We start from the raw sequence: 15,675 nt of genomic DNA, 5'->3' as shown, positions 1-15,675 counted from the left end.
CCTGTTCTCTGGGCTGTTGAGACCTCCGAGGCCCTCCATGAGGTTCCTCTCTTCCATAATGAGGCTGTCTCTCTTCCCTTCTCTTGTTCAGCTATGAGATTGACACATCATGGGGAAAGCATTTAGAATGTATCCAGCGCTTTGGGGTGCTTAGTGCCACCCAGCACTGTGAGCACAAGTTCTTCTACCTTGGGGCCACACTCAGTTACCTGTATCTCACTGCACAGCAGTGGCCATTGGGGGCCAGGCCCGCCCCTCCCTGTCCTACCGTCTGCAACTGCAGCCTGAGCCTTTCCCATTAGCCTGGGGTGGTGCAGACCCATGCGCCATTGTGGATCCTTGAAGTTACCTGTGTGATAGAGAGGACGTGTGAGTGCCGTCCAAACGCAAACACTGAGAGGGTCCTTCCCATTGCCCCCACGGAAGTAAGGTGCCCCTGTGCTAATTCCACTTATACTTACTGGTGGCAAGGACACTTCTCCTCCTTATTAAAGTGGGGGATTGGCAGGGTGCGGTGGCTCACGCCTGTTATCCCAGCACTTTAAGAGGCCAAGGCAGGTGGACCACCTGAAGTCAGGAGTTCGAGACCAGCATCCTGGCCAACATGTTGAAACTCCATCTCTACTAAAAATACAAAAAATTAGCCAGGGATGGTGGCACGCACCTGTAATCCCACCTACTTGGGAGGCTGGGGCAGGAGAATCACTTGAACCCAGAAGGCAGAGGTTGCAGTGAGCCAAGATGGTGCCCCTGCACTCCAGCCTGGGTGACAGAGTGAGACTTTGTCTAAAAAAAAAAAAAAAAAGTTGCAGGCTGCAGAGAGCTACAGTAATGCCACCGTGTTCCTCGCTCCATGAGGCTCATTGGGTTTCTCAGCCTGATGGGCACCTCTCTTCTGTTTTCTCTGCAAGTGGGCAGCAAGTGCTCCGACTCTGGGATAGAGTGCGACTCCTCAGGTACCTGCATCAGCTCCTCTAACTGGTGCGATGGCGTGTCACACTGCCCCAGCGGGGAGGACGAGAACCGGTGTGGTGAGTCGGCCTTGGCCTTGGGAAGGGACTGCTCTGCTCATCTTAGAGACAGCAGCTGGGTCCAGGGGCCTTTGGGTGGCTGGGCCTGGCCTGTGTCCAGTACGCTGACACATGATGCCATTGAATTCCTGCTCCAGGCTGAGCCCTGGGGCTCAGAGGGGTTGTGTTTCTGGCCGAACCTCACACAGCAGGTGGGAGGCAGATGACAAGGCCACTAAGGACTGCGTCATTGGAAACATACGTGCTCTGAACTGCCACTGGAAGTCAGTTAAGATGAGCAAACTGTCTGTAAAGTTAGAGATGCAGGCCAGGCACGGTGGTTCATGCCTGTAATCCCAGTACTTTGGGAGGCCAAGGCAGGTGGATCACCTGAGGTCAGGAGTTTGAGACCAGCCTGACCAATAAGGTGAAAACCTGTCTCCACTAAAAAATAAAAATTAGCCAGGTGTGGTGGCAGGTGCCTGTAATCCCAACTACTCAGGAGGCTGAGGCAGGATAATCACTTGAACCTGGGAGGCAGAGGTTGCAGCGAGCTGAAATCATGCCACTGCTCCTGCCTGGGAGACAGAGCCAGACTCTGTCTCAAAAGATTAATTAATTAATTAATTAAAAACAAAGTTGGAGATGCACTATGTTATTTTCAAAACAAGCTGCCTTTAAAAGTCTATCTCCTGTCACAGAGTGGGCTCATCTGTTTTACTTTATTTTCTGTGGTTTATCTATTTACTTATTTTAATGAACGAGGAGGCATTGCACCTGTTTATGGCGTACCACGTGATGTTTGGATACGTGTATGCCTGTGGCATGGCCAAGTCAAGCTAGAACATGGGCCTTACCTCGCATACATGTCTTATGAAGAACACATAAAACCTATTCTCATTAGTGATTTGCAAATATGCAACATAAAGTTTATTAACTGCAGTCACTATGATGGACAATAGATCTCTGGAACTTACTCCTCCTGTCTAACTAAGATTTTGTGACCTCTGACCAACATCTCCCCAGTGTTATCACCCCCCGCCCCCAGCCTCTGGTAGCTGCCATTCTCTCTGCTTCTGCGAGTTTGATGTTTTTACATTCCACATGTCAGTGGCCTCATGCAGTGTTGGTATCTCTGTGTCTAGCTTGTTCACTTAGCGTAATGTCCTCCAGCTTCATCTGTGTTGTCGGAAATGACAGGATTTCCATCTTTCTTATGGCGGAATAGGATCGCATTGTGCATATACACCACGTTTTCTTTACCCATTCATTCACCGACGGACACTTAGGTTGATGTCATATCTTGGCTGTTGTGAAAAATGCCACAGTGAGCATGGGAGTGCAGGTCTCTTCAACACACGGATATCCTTTCCTTTGGAGATAAACCCAGCAGTGAGATTGCTGGATCACATGGCAGTTCTGTTTCTAACTTTTTGAGGAAACTCCATACTGTTTTCTATAATGACCATAGCAACTTCCACTCCCGGTGCAAAGGCTCCATTTCTCATCTACATCCTCACCAACTCCTGTTATTTTCCATCTTTTTGATAGTAGCCATGCTTAGAGGTATGAGATGATACCTCATTGTGGTTTTCATTTGCATTTTTATTTGTATTTTTCATGAATTTTTGAGGGTGATTTCAAGGGTAGTTAGTGGCTGTAACAGGGAAAGGAGCCTGAGTATGAGGGTTGTGCTGATCATCCCCCTCCTGCCCGCTGTGTACTGAACGGGGCTCAGCAGGGGGCATGGAGCTGGCTCATTTCTCAAGGGCTGCCTTTTACTTTCTTCCTCTTCTTTTAAAACTTATTTCCCGGCCGGGCGCGGTGGCTCATACCTGTAATCCTGACACTTCGGGAGGCCAAGGTGGGCAGATCATGAGGTCAGGAGTTTGAGACCAGCCTGACCAACGTGATGAAACCCTGTCTCTGCTAAAAATACAAAAATTAGCCAGACATGGTGGTGCACACCTGTAGTCCCAGCTACTCAGGAGGCTAAGGCAGGAGATTTGCTTGAACCTGAGAGGCGGAGGTTGCAGTGAGCTGAAATTGTGCCACTGCACACCAGCCTGGGTGACAGAGCGAGACTCCATCTCAAAAAAAAAAAAAGTGATTTCCCAAGCACAGCCACGTATTCCAGGCTTGCGGATCAGCGTTGGTGGTGGTGTGTGCTCTCACATTTCCGCTAAGATCACTCTGACATGTTTACACTAGAACCATTTTTTTTTCTAGAAATAGAAATTTCAGAATTGTAGAGTCAGAGGACTTACCAGAAATCTCTTAGGTAGTTCTCCTCCCCTCCCTCAAGTGCAGTCCTAACCTCCTGGGGTTTTCTGTAGAAACCATGAGCCTCAGAGCTGGCCGAGAATTCTACACAGAGTTTTCTGTGTTAAAGTAATTCCCCCTCTCCTAAGGGCCGTCCTTGGTGGGGACTGGCTTCCTATTACGCCCTCACGGTAAGTCCTGGCTGTGGAATTTCCTGGTGAGGAGCACTGGCCCATGGAGCTCGGCCCTTGTGCCGGTCTTGAGCGGCCCAAGTGTTCTGTTTTCTTGATACTTTTCCTCCAGCACAGCCTTGCTTCCCAAAAAAGGGTTTGCACTTGAAAATGATGCATTTGCTGATTAAACATAGTTCTTTTGCTTTATTTAGTTTCTTAAATAAAGTGGGGAGTTTTTAAGATTGAGTAGCTTGTAGTTAAGATAGCACGTGGTTTTTGTTTTTTTTTTTTTTTTTCTGGCAACAGGGTTTCACTCTGTTGCCCAGGCTGGAGTGCGGTGGCATGATCACGGCTTGCTGCAACTTCAACCTCGTGGGGTTAAGCGATTCCCCCAGCCTCAGCCCCCCACGTAGCTGGGACTGCATGGGCTCGCCACCATGCCTGGCTAATTTTTGTATTTTTTGTAGAAATGGAGTTTCGTTGATGTTGTCCACGCTGGTCTCGAACTCCTGACCTCAAGCAATCCTCACAACTCAGCCTCCCAAACTGCTGGAATTACAGGCGTGAACCATAGCACCTGTCTTTTGATGTTCTCCTATGTGCACATGTGGGTGAATAAACACCAACAAAGTCCTTATGTTGCCTGAAGAGTTGCTCCCTTCTTAATATTTAAGTCGTATTTATTTAAATACTTTAATAGTTGTACACCCAGGCAGGTCAAAATCAAGGAAGTACAAAAGGATATGCTGTGAAAAATCTCTTTTTCCTTGCTCTCCTTACTTATCTACCCCCATCACCCACCTTATACCTCAGACACACAAACAGATGTGTGTCTGTTCACTTTCTTAAAAGTAACTGAAATGAGATACACTTCTTCTTCTTTTTTTTTTTTTTTTTCTTGTTGCCCAGGTTGGAGTGCAATGGCACGATCTTGGCTCACCGCAACCTCCGCCTCCTAGGTTCAAGAGATTCTCCTGACTCAGCCTCCCGAGTAGCTGGGGTTATAGGCATGTACCAACACATTGGCTAATTTTCTATTTTTAGTAGAGATGGAGTTTCTCCGTGTTGGTCAGGCTGGTCTCGAACTCCTGACCTCAGGTGATCCACCCGCCTCGGCCTCCCAAAGTGCTGGGATTACAGGCATGAGCCACCATGACTGGCCCATCTTATTTATTTTTAAAAATAGCTTATTGAGATCTAATTTATGTACCATAAAATTCAAGTATATAATTCAGTGCTTTTATATATAAAACATTATATATATATAAAACAACTTATTGAGATATAATTTTTTATATAAAACAGCTTATTGAAATGTTATTTATGTACCATCAAATTTAAATGTATAATTCACTGGCTTTTATATGTTCATGAATATGTGCAACTATCACCACAGTCAATTTTAGGATATTTTCATCAGCTCATAAACCCCAAGCCCTTGAACTATCACCCCGTATCCCTCCTCCCAGCCCATCCCTCCTACTCCTAAGCAATCACTAATGTACTTAGTGTCTATAGATTTCCTACTGTAGGCATTCCATGTGAGTGGGATCATGCAATATGTGGGCTCATGCAGTACGTCTGGCTCCTTTCACTGAGCATAAGGTCTTCAAGGCTCATGCAGGTTGCAGCCTGGGTCTGAATTTCATTCCCTCTTCTGGCTGAATCATATTCCATTGTATATCCTATTCTGGATATACATATACCTATTCTGCTCACCCAGCTGTTGGTGGGCATTTGGAGTGTTTTTGCCTTTTGGCTGTTTTAAGAGGGCTGCGGTGAACGTTCGTACAAGTTTTTGACCCAATGCCTGTTTCAATTATTTTGTGTAGAGAACACTTTTTGCAGGAAAAGAATAGTTTGTGGCCTCCCTTTGTGTGTGGTCAGTGCCTCGCAAAGAGTAAACTCTATGCGGCCACCTCCGGAGTCTCGAGGAGCGCGGGGCTCGGGTAGCAGCTAGGACAATACAAGTTGGGACAAAGCGTGGTGCAATGGTTCACACCTGCAATTCCCACACTTTGGGAGGCTGAGGCAGGGGGATCACCTGAGGTCAGGAGTTTGAGACTAGCCTGGCCAACACGATGAAACCCCATCTCTAATAAAATAGAAAAATTAGCTGGACGGGGTGGTGAACGCCTGTAATCCCAGCTACTCAGGAGGCTGAGGCAGGAGAATCGCTTGAACCCAGGAGGTGGAGGCTGCAGTGAGTGGAGATCACACCACTGCACTTCAGCCTAGGCAACAGAGCGAGACTCCATCTCAAAAAAAAAAAAAAAAAAAAAAAGGAAGAAACTCACAGAAAATCCTCCTTCTCGTGCAGTTCGCCTCTATGGACCAAACTTCATCCTTCAGGTGTACTCATCTCAGAGGAAGTCGTGGCACCCTGTATGCCGAGACGACTGGAATGAGAATTACGGGCGGGCGGCCTGCAGGGACATGGGCTATAAGTGAGTACGGGGCAGCACCCGCCTGGTGATGGGAACAGACAGCAGAAACATGAGAAGACCCTCTCTCTGCCTCGCCGTGAAAGTACTGGCACATGAGTGCTGGGGACAATTGTCACCTTCTAAAAGCTGAGCCCTGTAACCAGCAGGTGGAACTTGTCCTGCTAGGGCTGTGCCCAGCACATGGACCTCGGCTCACTGACACCCTGCGCTGCCTCCTCCTTGACCTCTATAGACTTCTAGTTGCTCGGGAGTGCCAGTGCTGTGGTCATCTGGTCAGGGGTGCAGGCTGAGGGCATTAGGTGCCTCTTTTTCCAAGATGCCTCTCAGCCAGGGTCCATTCACCCGCTGGGTAGAGGTTGGGCCAGAACAGCCGGCGAGGAGGGTTGGGCTGGGGAGAGCAGCAGAGACCAATCCTGTGCCACTTTCACTGTATTTGGGAGCCATGGAAGGCTTTTGAGCTGGTGAGAGAATCAATCAATCAGATTTATACTTAAAAAATGTCATTCCTGCTTGTAGCTCTAGGGGAAGGTGGGAAGGCTTAAGGGGGTTGTGTCCCTTGCCAGTGGTTCCTGGCGGGGCGGGGTTGGGGGGCGGCGGTTACCACTGACCAGCACTGCTTGGGGAGACGCGGCCGCCCTCAGGCATCGGGGGAAAGGGTGGTAGGATTCTGCTGCCACTTTATTTTCCATGGGAGGGTCCCCAGGTGATTTCTATGCAACTTTAGGGTATTCAATATGCCAGTTTTCAGAATGAATTACAACTTGATGAGAAAGTTGGCATCTTAGCTAGTCACTCTGCCATCCCTAAACAGCAAGGGTGAATTACACAGCAAAGCACCCAGTCACAGTCCAGGAACCTGGTGGAATTGATAACTGGGGACATTTTAACATCTGTACCTTTCATTAGATTAAATGTATGTGTGATTATACACTCCTATGTCATTCTCATAGTTTCTTGATCCTAACCTGGATAAGAAACAAGACCAATGAAAAAATTTTACCTGACACTTTAGGGTTATTGAACCGAAAAATCGTTACACTTGGTTAGAATGTGTGATTATTTTTTTCCTAAACGCTAAGGTTTTTCCCTCTTATTTTGAATGTCATATGAGAGGTATTATGACATAGTATAGGATTTGTATTTGCTTATGCCTTAACCATTACATAAATAAGGTTTTCTGTCTTTTTTAGGAATAGTTTTTACTCTAGCCAAGGAATAGCGGATAACAGTGGAGCCACCAGCTTTATGAAACTGAACACAAGTGCCGGCAATGTCGATATCTATAAAAAACTGTACCACAGGTATGCAGTGATTTCTTCTTTGAAACATTTTGGAATGAAATCAACTAGGAGACACCATGGGGAATCGCTGTCCTGAGTCTCATTTCTCTAAGCTGCAATACTCGGTCTGGATGGGTTTTGCATTGGGAGGAGATTAGAGTCTGACCAGGCCTGGTTACTCTAAGCAGCCCTTGGTTTACTCATAGGAAGTGGCCGAGGTTTCTCTGCTATTTCGTTTTCAGCCTCTACCGTCTGCCCTCGATGGTACCGGATAACACTGGAGCACTGACATTCAACTCTATTATTTTCCTTTGCTCTTCAGACATTTAGAAATGTACTATTGTGTCAGGGTGTGGTTCTAGGAATCCAAGAGAATATCTCGGTGTCCCAGCCGGGGTGACTGGCTCTTCCCAGTTTGCCAGGGACTTCACTGTGCAAGGAAAGTCCTACTCTGTTCCAGGCAGCTGGGCTGGCTGGTCCCCTTAGCCCCAACCCTGGGACGGCAGTGCCAGACGGTGCTCTGTGAGGGGTGGGCAGCATTCTGGCGGCCTGGGAATGAGTCGTGTGTGTCCAGGGGTTAGAAGTAGGCACAAGCCACAGGTCACGTGATGAGTGGCTGACCTGACTGGGAGGGCAGAAGAGGGGATAGACTTAGCTATTCCTTTTGCTTTGCACATATTTAAGATGTTTGCTACGATTGTTGCTGTTATGTGAATGTTTTCTGATGTGAAAGATACACAGTGTCCTATGCCCATGAGCTCTCCTTGCCTCCCAGGTCCCCAGGGCTTATGCTTGGTGTCTAGGCATCACCTCCCTGCCCGCCAGGTGCCAGGTGCTGCGTTTCGGGGGAGGATGAACTAATCATCCTGTGCCACCTTTCCTCTGAGTGGGAGCCTGGGGCAGATTTGCATTCCTGGTGGCCGCTGGCAGAGGTGTCTGGGGACCTGACTTCCACCGCAGCCTGCTGTCCTGGGGAATGTGGCAGGGCAAGCCCAGTGGGGAGGGCTGTGCGCGGCCAGGTGCACCCATCAAAACAGCAGGGCTGCGGTTTGTCCCTGTGGAGAAGCTAAACACAGCTGCCTGGGCACTTTGTAAATGCTGAGTGGTTCTTTGTCTTCCTGGGTTACACACAGAATCAGGGAGCCAAGTCCAGCTGGGCAGGGCTGGGGGAGGGGAGGAGGTGCTGCCGTCCCTTGGCAAGAGCCTTGGGAACTCACAAGGAGGCTGGAGGGCTTGGAAGAAAGAAGAGAAGGCCATTGTCTGGTAGGCTCTATTCTGCCTCCGCGGTGGTGCTGGGCGGAGGAGGCATTTCTTTTCCTCTTTTTGTGCAGGAGTTGCCCTTGGATGCCTGAGTTCTTGGCTTGTTTTCTGTTGGGCTTCTGTGAACAGCCACATGTGCCCTGACGCTGTGACCACACAGGGCGATCTCTACCGACCTTAGGATTCTTAGGAAATGTCTTCTCTTGAAGAGAACATGTCTTTGCTTGGCCGTGTCAGTGCCCCAGAGCCAGAGTCCACCTGGAATGCACCTGTAGTCACTGGGAACCCGGGGGTTGTGCCTCAGTAAGAGGGTGTTAGGAAGGACCTATTATTGTGGGGCCTGGGCTCCTGCGAGGTGGTTTAGGGGCGGCTGGAGGAAGCAGGGCTTTGCTCTGGATTGGATGCAATCAGGAAGCAGGGGTAATTCTGTGATGGCTGCTTTATTATTTTTTTTCTAGGAGGAGGTTGGAATGAGGCTAGGCTAAAGCTATGATTGGTAAAGAAACGTCCATCGTTCAAGTTAGCCAGGACAGGAGGAGAGTTCAGGTCGTGATTTTGTGGTTCTGACCACCAGGTTCCTGTTCAGACATCATTTCAGAGGAGGCTCCTTGTGTCTTGCCCCATCTCGGGCATGGGAAGCCTAGTCCGATATTGATGCTCAGTGAAATTGTTTATGTTCCGCAGAGCACACGGCCCAGTTGTTGGGGCGGGCCAGCTCTGCACGCCACGGGCTGTGACTTTCCTTCTCAGCATAGCCGGGGGAATTCACTGAAGGACAGAAGGCATCAATGACTTCCTCTTCATCCATAACCTGGGATGTTTGACTCCCAAATGAGTAACTCCTATGTTTCTTCTGATTCTAGGGAAATTATTGGTTATATTGCCTTCAACACTACAAATGTAAAGCGGTCATAGCAGCCCAGAAGTTTCCAAATGGCTTCCTTACAAAATTAGAAGATGATTTTAAATTCCAAGAGGAAAAAGAAAAACTAGCGTTATCGTATGCTTACCCTCACAACCACCTTAGGAGTTGGTACAGTTTTAAGAGAGGTTGAGTCACTTGCCCAAGGTCACACAGTGGGGATATGAGTGGGGATATGTACTTTGGCTCAGTGTCGGTCTTTGCCACTGTCCCTATATGGATTTACTTACCTTGTTGGGGTTGTAAATCGCAGACCCTTCTGCGTCTCAGAAGACAGGAGAGGGAACATCAGAAGAAATGACTGACTTCTGAGTATGCGAGAGGCAGGTGACTCCTCAGTATCGTGACCAGAATTTCCCTTTTTCTTTTTGTAGTGATGCCTGTTCTTCAAAAGCAGTGGTTTCTTTACGCTGTATAGGTAAGTTCACCTGGAGTCCCCCTTTTGATACTTCTAACTAGGAAATGCTCTCTACTTTCAGAACAGTACTCCCTGTGTCTCTGGGGGCGTGGGAAGGAAGAAGGTGGGGTCACGGGTTGGGATGTGCCCAGCGGCCTCTCGCTCTTTCCAAGGAGCTCTTGGTTTGGATTTCCATGGCCTGTAGACACCTTTAGCCTTGGGTCCAAGGGACACCCCCTGAGGTCAGGCACACTGAGGAAGCTGACAAAGCCCTACGCTTTATGCCACCTATGAGCTGGAGGCGCAGCAGGTCTCTTTCTCCAGAAAGTGAAGGGAGTGGTATTAGTGAGCCCTGGCAGCCACCTAATGTGGACTTGGAGCATCTGCAGGGCTGTGGTCCAGCACCATGGTGTGGCCACCAGGCGCCCATCAGCCAGTGGGACCTGGGAAGAGGGACAAACTCAGAGAACAACAGCGCTCTTGCCTCTTCTCTTCCGAATTTTGGACAGTGGCTTAGACTTGGGTGTACCCATCTCTGTGTTTGGAGTGCTTACAGCAAATGTGGAAGCCGCCGTCCCTCTTCTCCTCTGGGATGGCACAGTGCTGTTGTAGGGCCGTGGTCCTGAGTTCAGCTTTTCATTTGAAGAGGTGGAAAGCGCTGACACAGTCATCCCAGCAGGGCTGGCTCAGGTCTTCTTTAGGTCCTGAGTTGGGGTCCAGTACAGCTCCAAGGGCACGTGGTACCCGCCCTGCCCTCTGCCCATGTACTCACCTCCTGGTGGAGAAGACACTCGCACACAGGAAGCAGGGAAGGCAGCAGGCCTCTTCACCCCTCACCCCTCCCTCACTCACCCTCTATCACTCCCTCAACCCCTCATTCACCCCTGACTCCCTCACTCACCCCCTACTTACCCCCTCAACCTCACATTTACCCCTCACTCCCTCACTCACCCTTCACCCCTCACTCACCCTTCACCCCTCACTCACCCCTCACCCCCTCACTCACCCTTCACTCCCTCACTCACCCTTCACCCCTCACTCACCCCTCACCCCCTCATTCACCCCTCACTCCCTCACTCACCCCCTACTTAACCCTCAACCTCACATTTACCCCTCACTCCCTCACTCACCCTTTACCCCTCACTCACCCTTCACCCCTCACTCACCCCTCACCCCCTCACTCACCCTTCACTCCCTCACTCACCCTCTATCACCCCCTCACCCCCTCATTCACCCCTTACCCCCTCACTCACCCCTACTCACCCCCTCACCTCTCATTTACCCCTCACCCCCTCACTCACCCGTCACCCCCACTCACCCCCGATCCCCTCGCCCTCTCACCCCCTGATCCCCTCGCCCTCTCACTCACCCCCTCACTCCCTCAACCCTCACTCACCTCCTCACTCACCTCCTCACTCACCCCCTCATCCCTCACTCACCCTTCACCCCTCACCCCCTCACCCCCTCACTCCGTCACCCCCTCATTCACCCCTTCAGCCCCTCACCCACCCCTCACCCACCCCTCACCTACCCCTCACCTCCTCACTCACCCCTACTCACCCCCTCAACTCCTCATTCACCCTTCACTCCCTCACCCCCGCACCCCCTCACCCACCTGCTCACCTTCTCACTCAACCCCTCACCCCTTCACTCATCCCTCACCCCCTTATTCACCCTCTCACCCCCTCACTCACCCCCGCACCCCCTCACCCACCTGCTCACCTTCTCACTCAACCCCTCACCCCTTCACTCATCCCTCACCCCCTTATTCACCCTCTCACCCCCTCACTCACCCTTACCCCCTCACCTACCCGCTCACCTCCACTCACCCCCTCACTCATCCCCACACTCCCTTACTCACCCCTTCATCCCTTCACTCACCTGCTCACCTCCTCACTCAACCCCCTCACTCCCTCACTCACCCCCTCACCCTTCTCCCCCTCAACTCCTCACTCACCCTTCAGCCCCTCACTCACCCCCTCACCCCCTCACTCACCCTTCACCTCCTCACTCACCCCCTCACCTCCTCACTCACCCCCCACCCCCTCACTCATCCTCTCACCCCCCACTCACCTTCTCACTCCCTCACTTACCCCCTCACTCACCCCCTCACCCCCTCACTCATCACCTCATCTCCTCACTCATCCTTTCACCTTCTCACTCACCTCCTCACCTCCTCACCCCCTCACTTCCTCACTCACCCCCTCACTTCCTCACTCACCCCCTCACTCACCCCCTCACCCCCTCACTCACCCTCTCACCTCCTCACTCATCCTCTCACCCCCTCACTCACCTCCTCACCTCCTCACTTACCCCCTCACCCCTTCAATCACCCCCTTACCCCCTCACTCACCCCCTCACCTCCTCACTCACCCCTTCACCCCCTCACTCATCCTCTCACCCCCCACTCACCTCCTCACCTCCTCACTCATCCCTCACCCCCTCACTCACCCCCTCACCCCCTCACTCACCCCCTTACCCACCCCCTCATTCACCCCTCACCTCCTCACTCACTCACCCCCTCACCTCTTCACTCACCTCCTTACCCCCTCACTCACCCTTTCACCTCCTCACTCACCCCCTCACCCCCTCACTTAGCCCCTTACTTCCTCAATCACCCCCTTACCTTTTCACTCACCCTGTCACCCCCTCACTCACCCCCTTACTCCCTCACCTCCTCACCCCCTCACTCACCCCCTCACCCCCTCACTCATCCCTCACCCCCTCAATTACCCCCTCATCCTTTCAATTACCTACTTACCCCCCTCACCCCCTCAATTACTCCCTCATCCTTTCAATTACCTACTCACCCCCTCACCTCCTCACTCACCTCTTCACTTACCTCTTCACTCACCCCTTCACCTTCTCATTCACCCCTCACCTCCTCACTTACCCCCTCACCTCCTCACTCACTCACCCCTTCACCGTCTCACTCACCCCTCGTCTTCTCACCCCCTCACTCCCAGCCTGCCCCTCCCATCTTACTTTTCTTTGTGTGAGAATCTGAGGCCCTTGAGTGGTGTCAGTCCCTCCAATACTCAAGGAGTCCCCAGGGCCTTGTTATCCAGAACACCCGACCTGGGTCCCAGGAGACACAGGAGTGTTCAGGGGTATGGTGCTTCCTGGGTCTGGGTGGGCTGAAGGGGCGTCCTCCCTTCTCCAAGCAAGAGGAGGCCCCCAGAAGCCCCCTGAGTCTGCCCCCAGCAGTGGTGCTGGTGCCATCTGCCTTGGCCTTGCAGCCTGGGAGACCCTCGGGAAGGGAGGGCGCTGGGTGGCTGGGTGGCTTCTCCTGACCTCACCCCACTGGCCTCCTGTTTATCTTCCTCAGCTTGCGGGGTCCGCTCAAACTCAAGCCGCCAGAGCAGGATCGTGGGCGGCCAGAACGCGTTCCCGGGGGCCTGGCCCTGGCAGGTCAGCCTGCACGTCCAGAACATCCATGTGTGTGGAGGCTCCATCATCACCCCTGAGTGGATCGTGACAGCTGCCCACTGCGTGGAAAAGTATGCCAGGGACGGCGCGGGCTGGGTGGGATCTCCGGGCTGGTCTCCAGTCACCCTGTGACCTTGAGCAGGATCTCAACCCTTGCAGCCCGGGCGTCCTTGTGTTTAAATGGGGAGAGTGTTGCGCCTGCTTCCTAGGCTCATGGGGCACCAGGTGCACTCATGCCGGGCAGCATATGGCTGTGTCATCCTTCAGCACGTATGCACTGAGTGTCCCCTGCACACGGGACACAGGGTGCAGGTGGAACATTCTCCACGATGTCGCCATGACCAGCGTTCCTTTCAGCCACTGTCCTCTGAGCTCTGTCCTGCCCTTGAGTGAAGCCCCCTGAGGTCTCCTTTCTCCCGGACACTAGTCCCAGGGGAGGACACACTCAGGCTCAGGGGCCTCAGGCTGCCCTGCTGGAAGGTCCCTGGGGTTGAGTGTTCTTGGCCACAGCATTGCTCATGCAAAGGGCTAGGTAGGGGTGAGGCTAGCTGTGACAGTGTTAGCATTTATGGAAGCTACTAACCCCTCTCCTTTTTCTTAAACACATAGTGCTTTTGGTCACATGCTGCTTTGGGGAAGGCCTCACTCGGCGGATGTATTTTCCTGCCTTAGAGAGAGGCTGAACTGGGTTTGACTCTTGGCCCCGCCCTCTTTGGCTGCGTGGCCTTAGATTCACTCGACATCTGACCCATGGTGCATGCAGCTATAAGATGGGCACGCCCTTCTCCTCTCGGGCTGTTATGAAGGTCAAGAAAGCAAGGGCTGTTATCCAAGGGTGCGCCCTTCTCTGCCCATCTTCACACCCCTGTGTGCTCTAGGCCCTCTAGGAGCTGGGTTTCTCTCAAGGGCTATTACCCAAGGGTGCGCCCTTCTCTCCCCCTCTTCCTACTCCCAAACGCTCTGGGTCCACTAGGAGCTGGGATTATCTTAAAAGGGAAACACCTGGATATAAAGGAAATGGGTTGATTGATATTGGACTTCAAGTCTGTTCATCAGTACCCATTTATTAAGCACCTACTATGTGCAAGGAAATGCTTTGGCATACAAAGGAAAATAAGGGCCAGTCCTGCTAGAAATGGCCTTGAAACCCCAGGGAGGGATGTCGGCCCCATGGTGGGTGCTGCAGATCCCTTGAAGGTGACACAAGAGCCAGAAAGAGGGATGATGTCGGGGGCTGAGGTGGGGAGTCGGAGTGGAGGGAGTGTGGGGGAGAAGGGGAGGCCAAGCCCCTCCTCCACTGTCTCCCTGTGTGGTTTTTGGTGAATCATCCCGCCTCTGGGTGTCTTGCCTCCAGCTTCTGATGTTGGAAGTTCATCCACCAAGAGCTCCGTGTTTATGGCTCTGAGATACTGAGTCCTTCTTCTCTCCCAGACCTCTTAACAATCCGTGGCAATGGACGGCATTTGCGGGGATTTTGAGACAATCTTTCATGCTCTATGAGAAAGGACACCGAGTAGAAAAAGTGATTTCTCATCCAAATTATGACTCCAAGACCAAGAACAATGACATTGCGCTGATGAAGCTGCATACGCCTCTGACTTTCAACGGTACACGTGGCTCAGGCTTGGCAAGCAAGTTGGCAGAATCTTAAGGAGATGTTGATTGGAAATGACACTTGTGCTATGCCAAATGGAAGGGAGGCATTTGCGTTGAGCGAGGGTGGTGTGCAGTGGGTGGCCTGTGGGAGAGGCTCACAGAGGCTAAGAGCACCTGCCGCATTTGGGGGGAGGCAGCAGCCACCACATCTGTTCTGTACTATACTGAGTGGTGATGATTGAAGCCAGGGGTGGAAAAGGCTAGAACAGGGCTTTCCCACTGCAGCACTCTTGACATCTGAGGTGGTTCTCTGTTCTGGGTGTTCTCTTGTGCCTTGTAGGATGTTTAGCAGCATCCCCAGCCTCTACCCACTGGAGGCCAGTAGCTCCCAAGTTGTGACAACCAGTGTTGTCTGCTGACAATGCCAAACATCCCCTTTGAGGCAAAGTCACTTCCAGTTGAGAACTACCATTGAGATGTGTAAAGATCCTTGATTTTTATTTTTTGTTTTTTATTTTATTTATTTATTTATTTATTTTGAGACGGAGTCTCGCTCTGTCGCGGGGGGCTGGAGTGCAGTGGCCGGATCTCAGCTCACTGCAAGCTCCGCCTCCCGGGTTCCCGCCATTCTCCTGCCTCAGCCTCTGGAGTAGCTGGGACTACAGGCGCCCGCCACCTCGCCGGGCTAGATTTTTGTATTTTTTTTTTAGTAGAGACGGGGTTTCACCGTGTTACCCAGGATGGTCTCGATCTCCTGACCTCGTGATCCGCCCGTCTCGGCCTCCCAAAGTGCTGGGATTACAGGCTTGAGCCACCGCGCCCGGCCAGATCCTTGATTTTTAAAGGTACATTCTAAAACCAAGTTGCTTAATTCAGGACAAACATGCTTTCTCTTAGCC

At 51.6% G+C, this 15,675-nt stretch overlaps 1 protein-coding gene across 3 annotated transcripts in view; it reads left to right on the top strand.

The window, feature by feature from the left end:
• The window catches only part of TMPRSS2 (transmembrane serine protease 2), a 42,078-nt gene that overhangs the window by 19,730 nt on the left and 6,673 nt on the right, over positions 1–15,675 (top strand). For all 3 annotated transcript variants that reach the window (XM_033232534.1, XM_033232531.1, XM_033232532.1), the window contains exons 5-10: positions 912–1,031; positions 5,766–5,892; positions 7,083–7,193; positions 9,729–9,772; positions 13,080–13,251; positions 14,612–14,787. In XM_033232534.1, coding sequence (XP_033088425.1) covers positions 912–1,031; positions 5,766–5,892; positions 7,083–7,193; positions 9,729–9,772; positions 13,080–13,251; positions 14,612–14,787 — 750 coding nt within the window. The remainder of the gene's footprint in view (positions 1–911; positions 1,032–5,765; positions 5,893–7,082; positions 7,194–9,728; positions 9,773–13,079; positions 13,252–14,611; positions 14,788–15,675) is intronic.

Source organism: Trachypithecus francoisi, unplaced genomic scaffold, assembly GCF_009764315.1.
Source record: "Trachypithecus francoisi isolate TF-2019V2 unplaced genomic scaffold, Tfra_2.0 Lachesis_group14, whole genome shotgun sequence".
In the NCBI taxonomy this organism is placed as follows: Eukaryota; Metazoa; Chordata; class Mammalia; order Primates; family Cercopithecidae; genus Trachypithecus; species Trachypithecus francoisi.
This window is presented reverse-complemented; position numbering and strand designations above follow the sequence as displayed.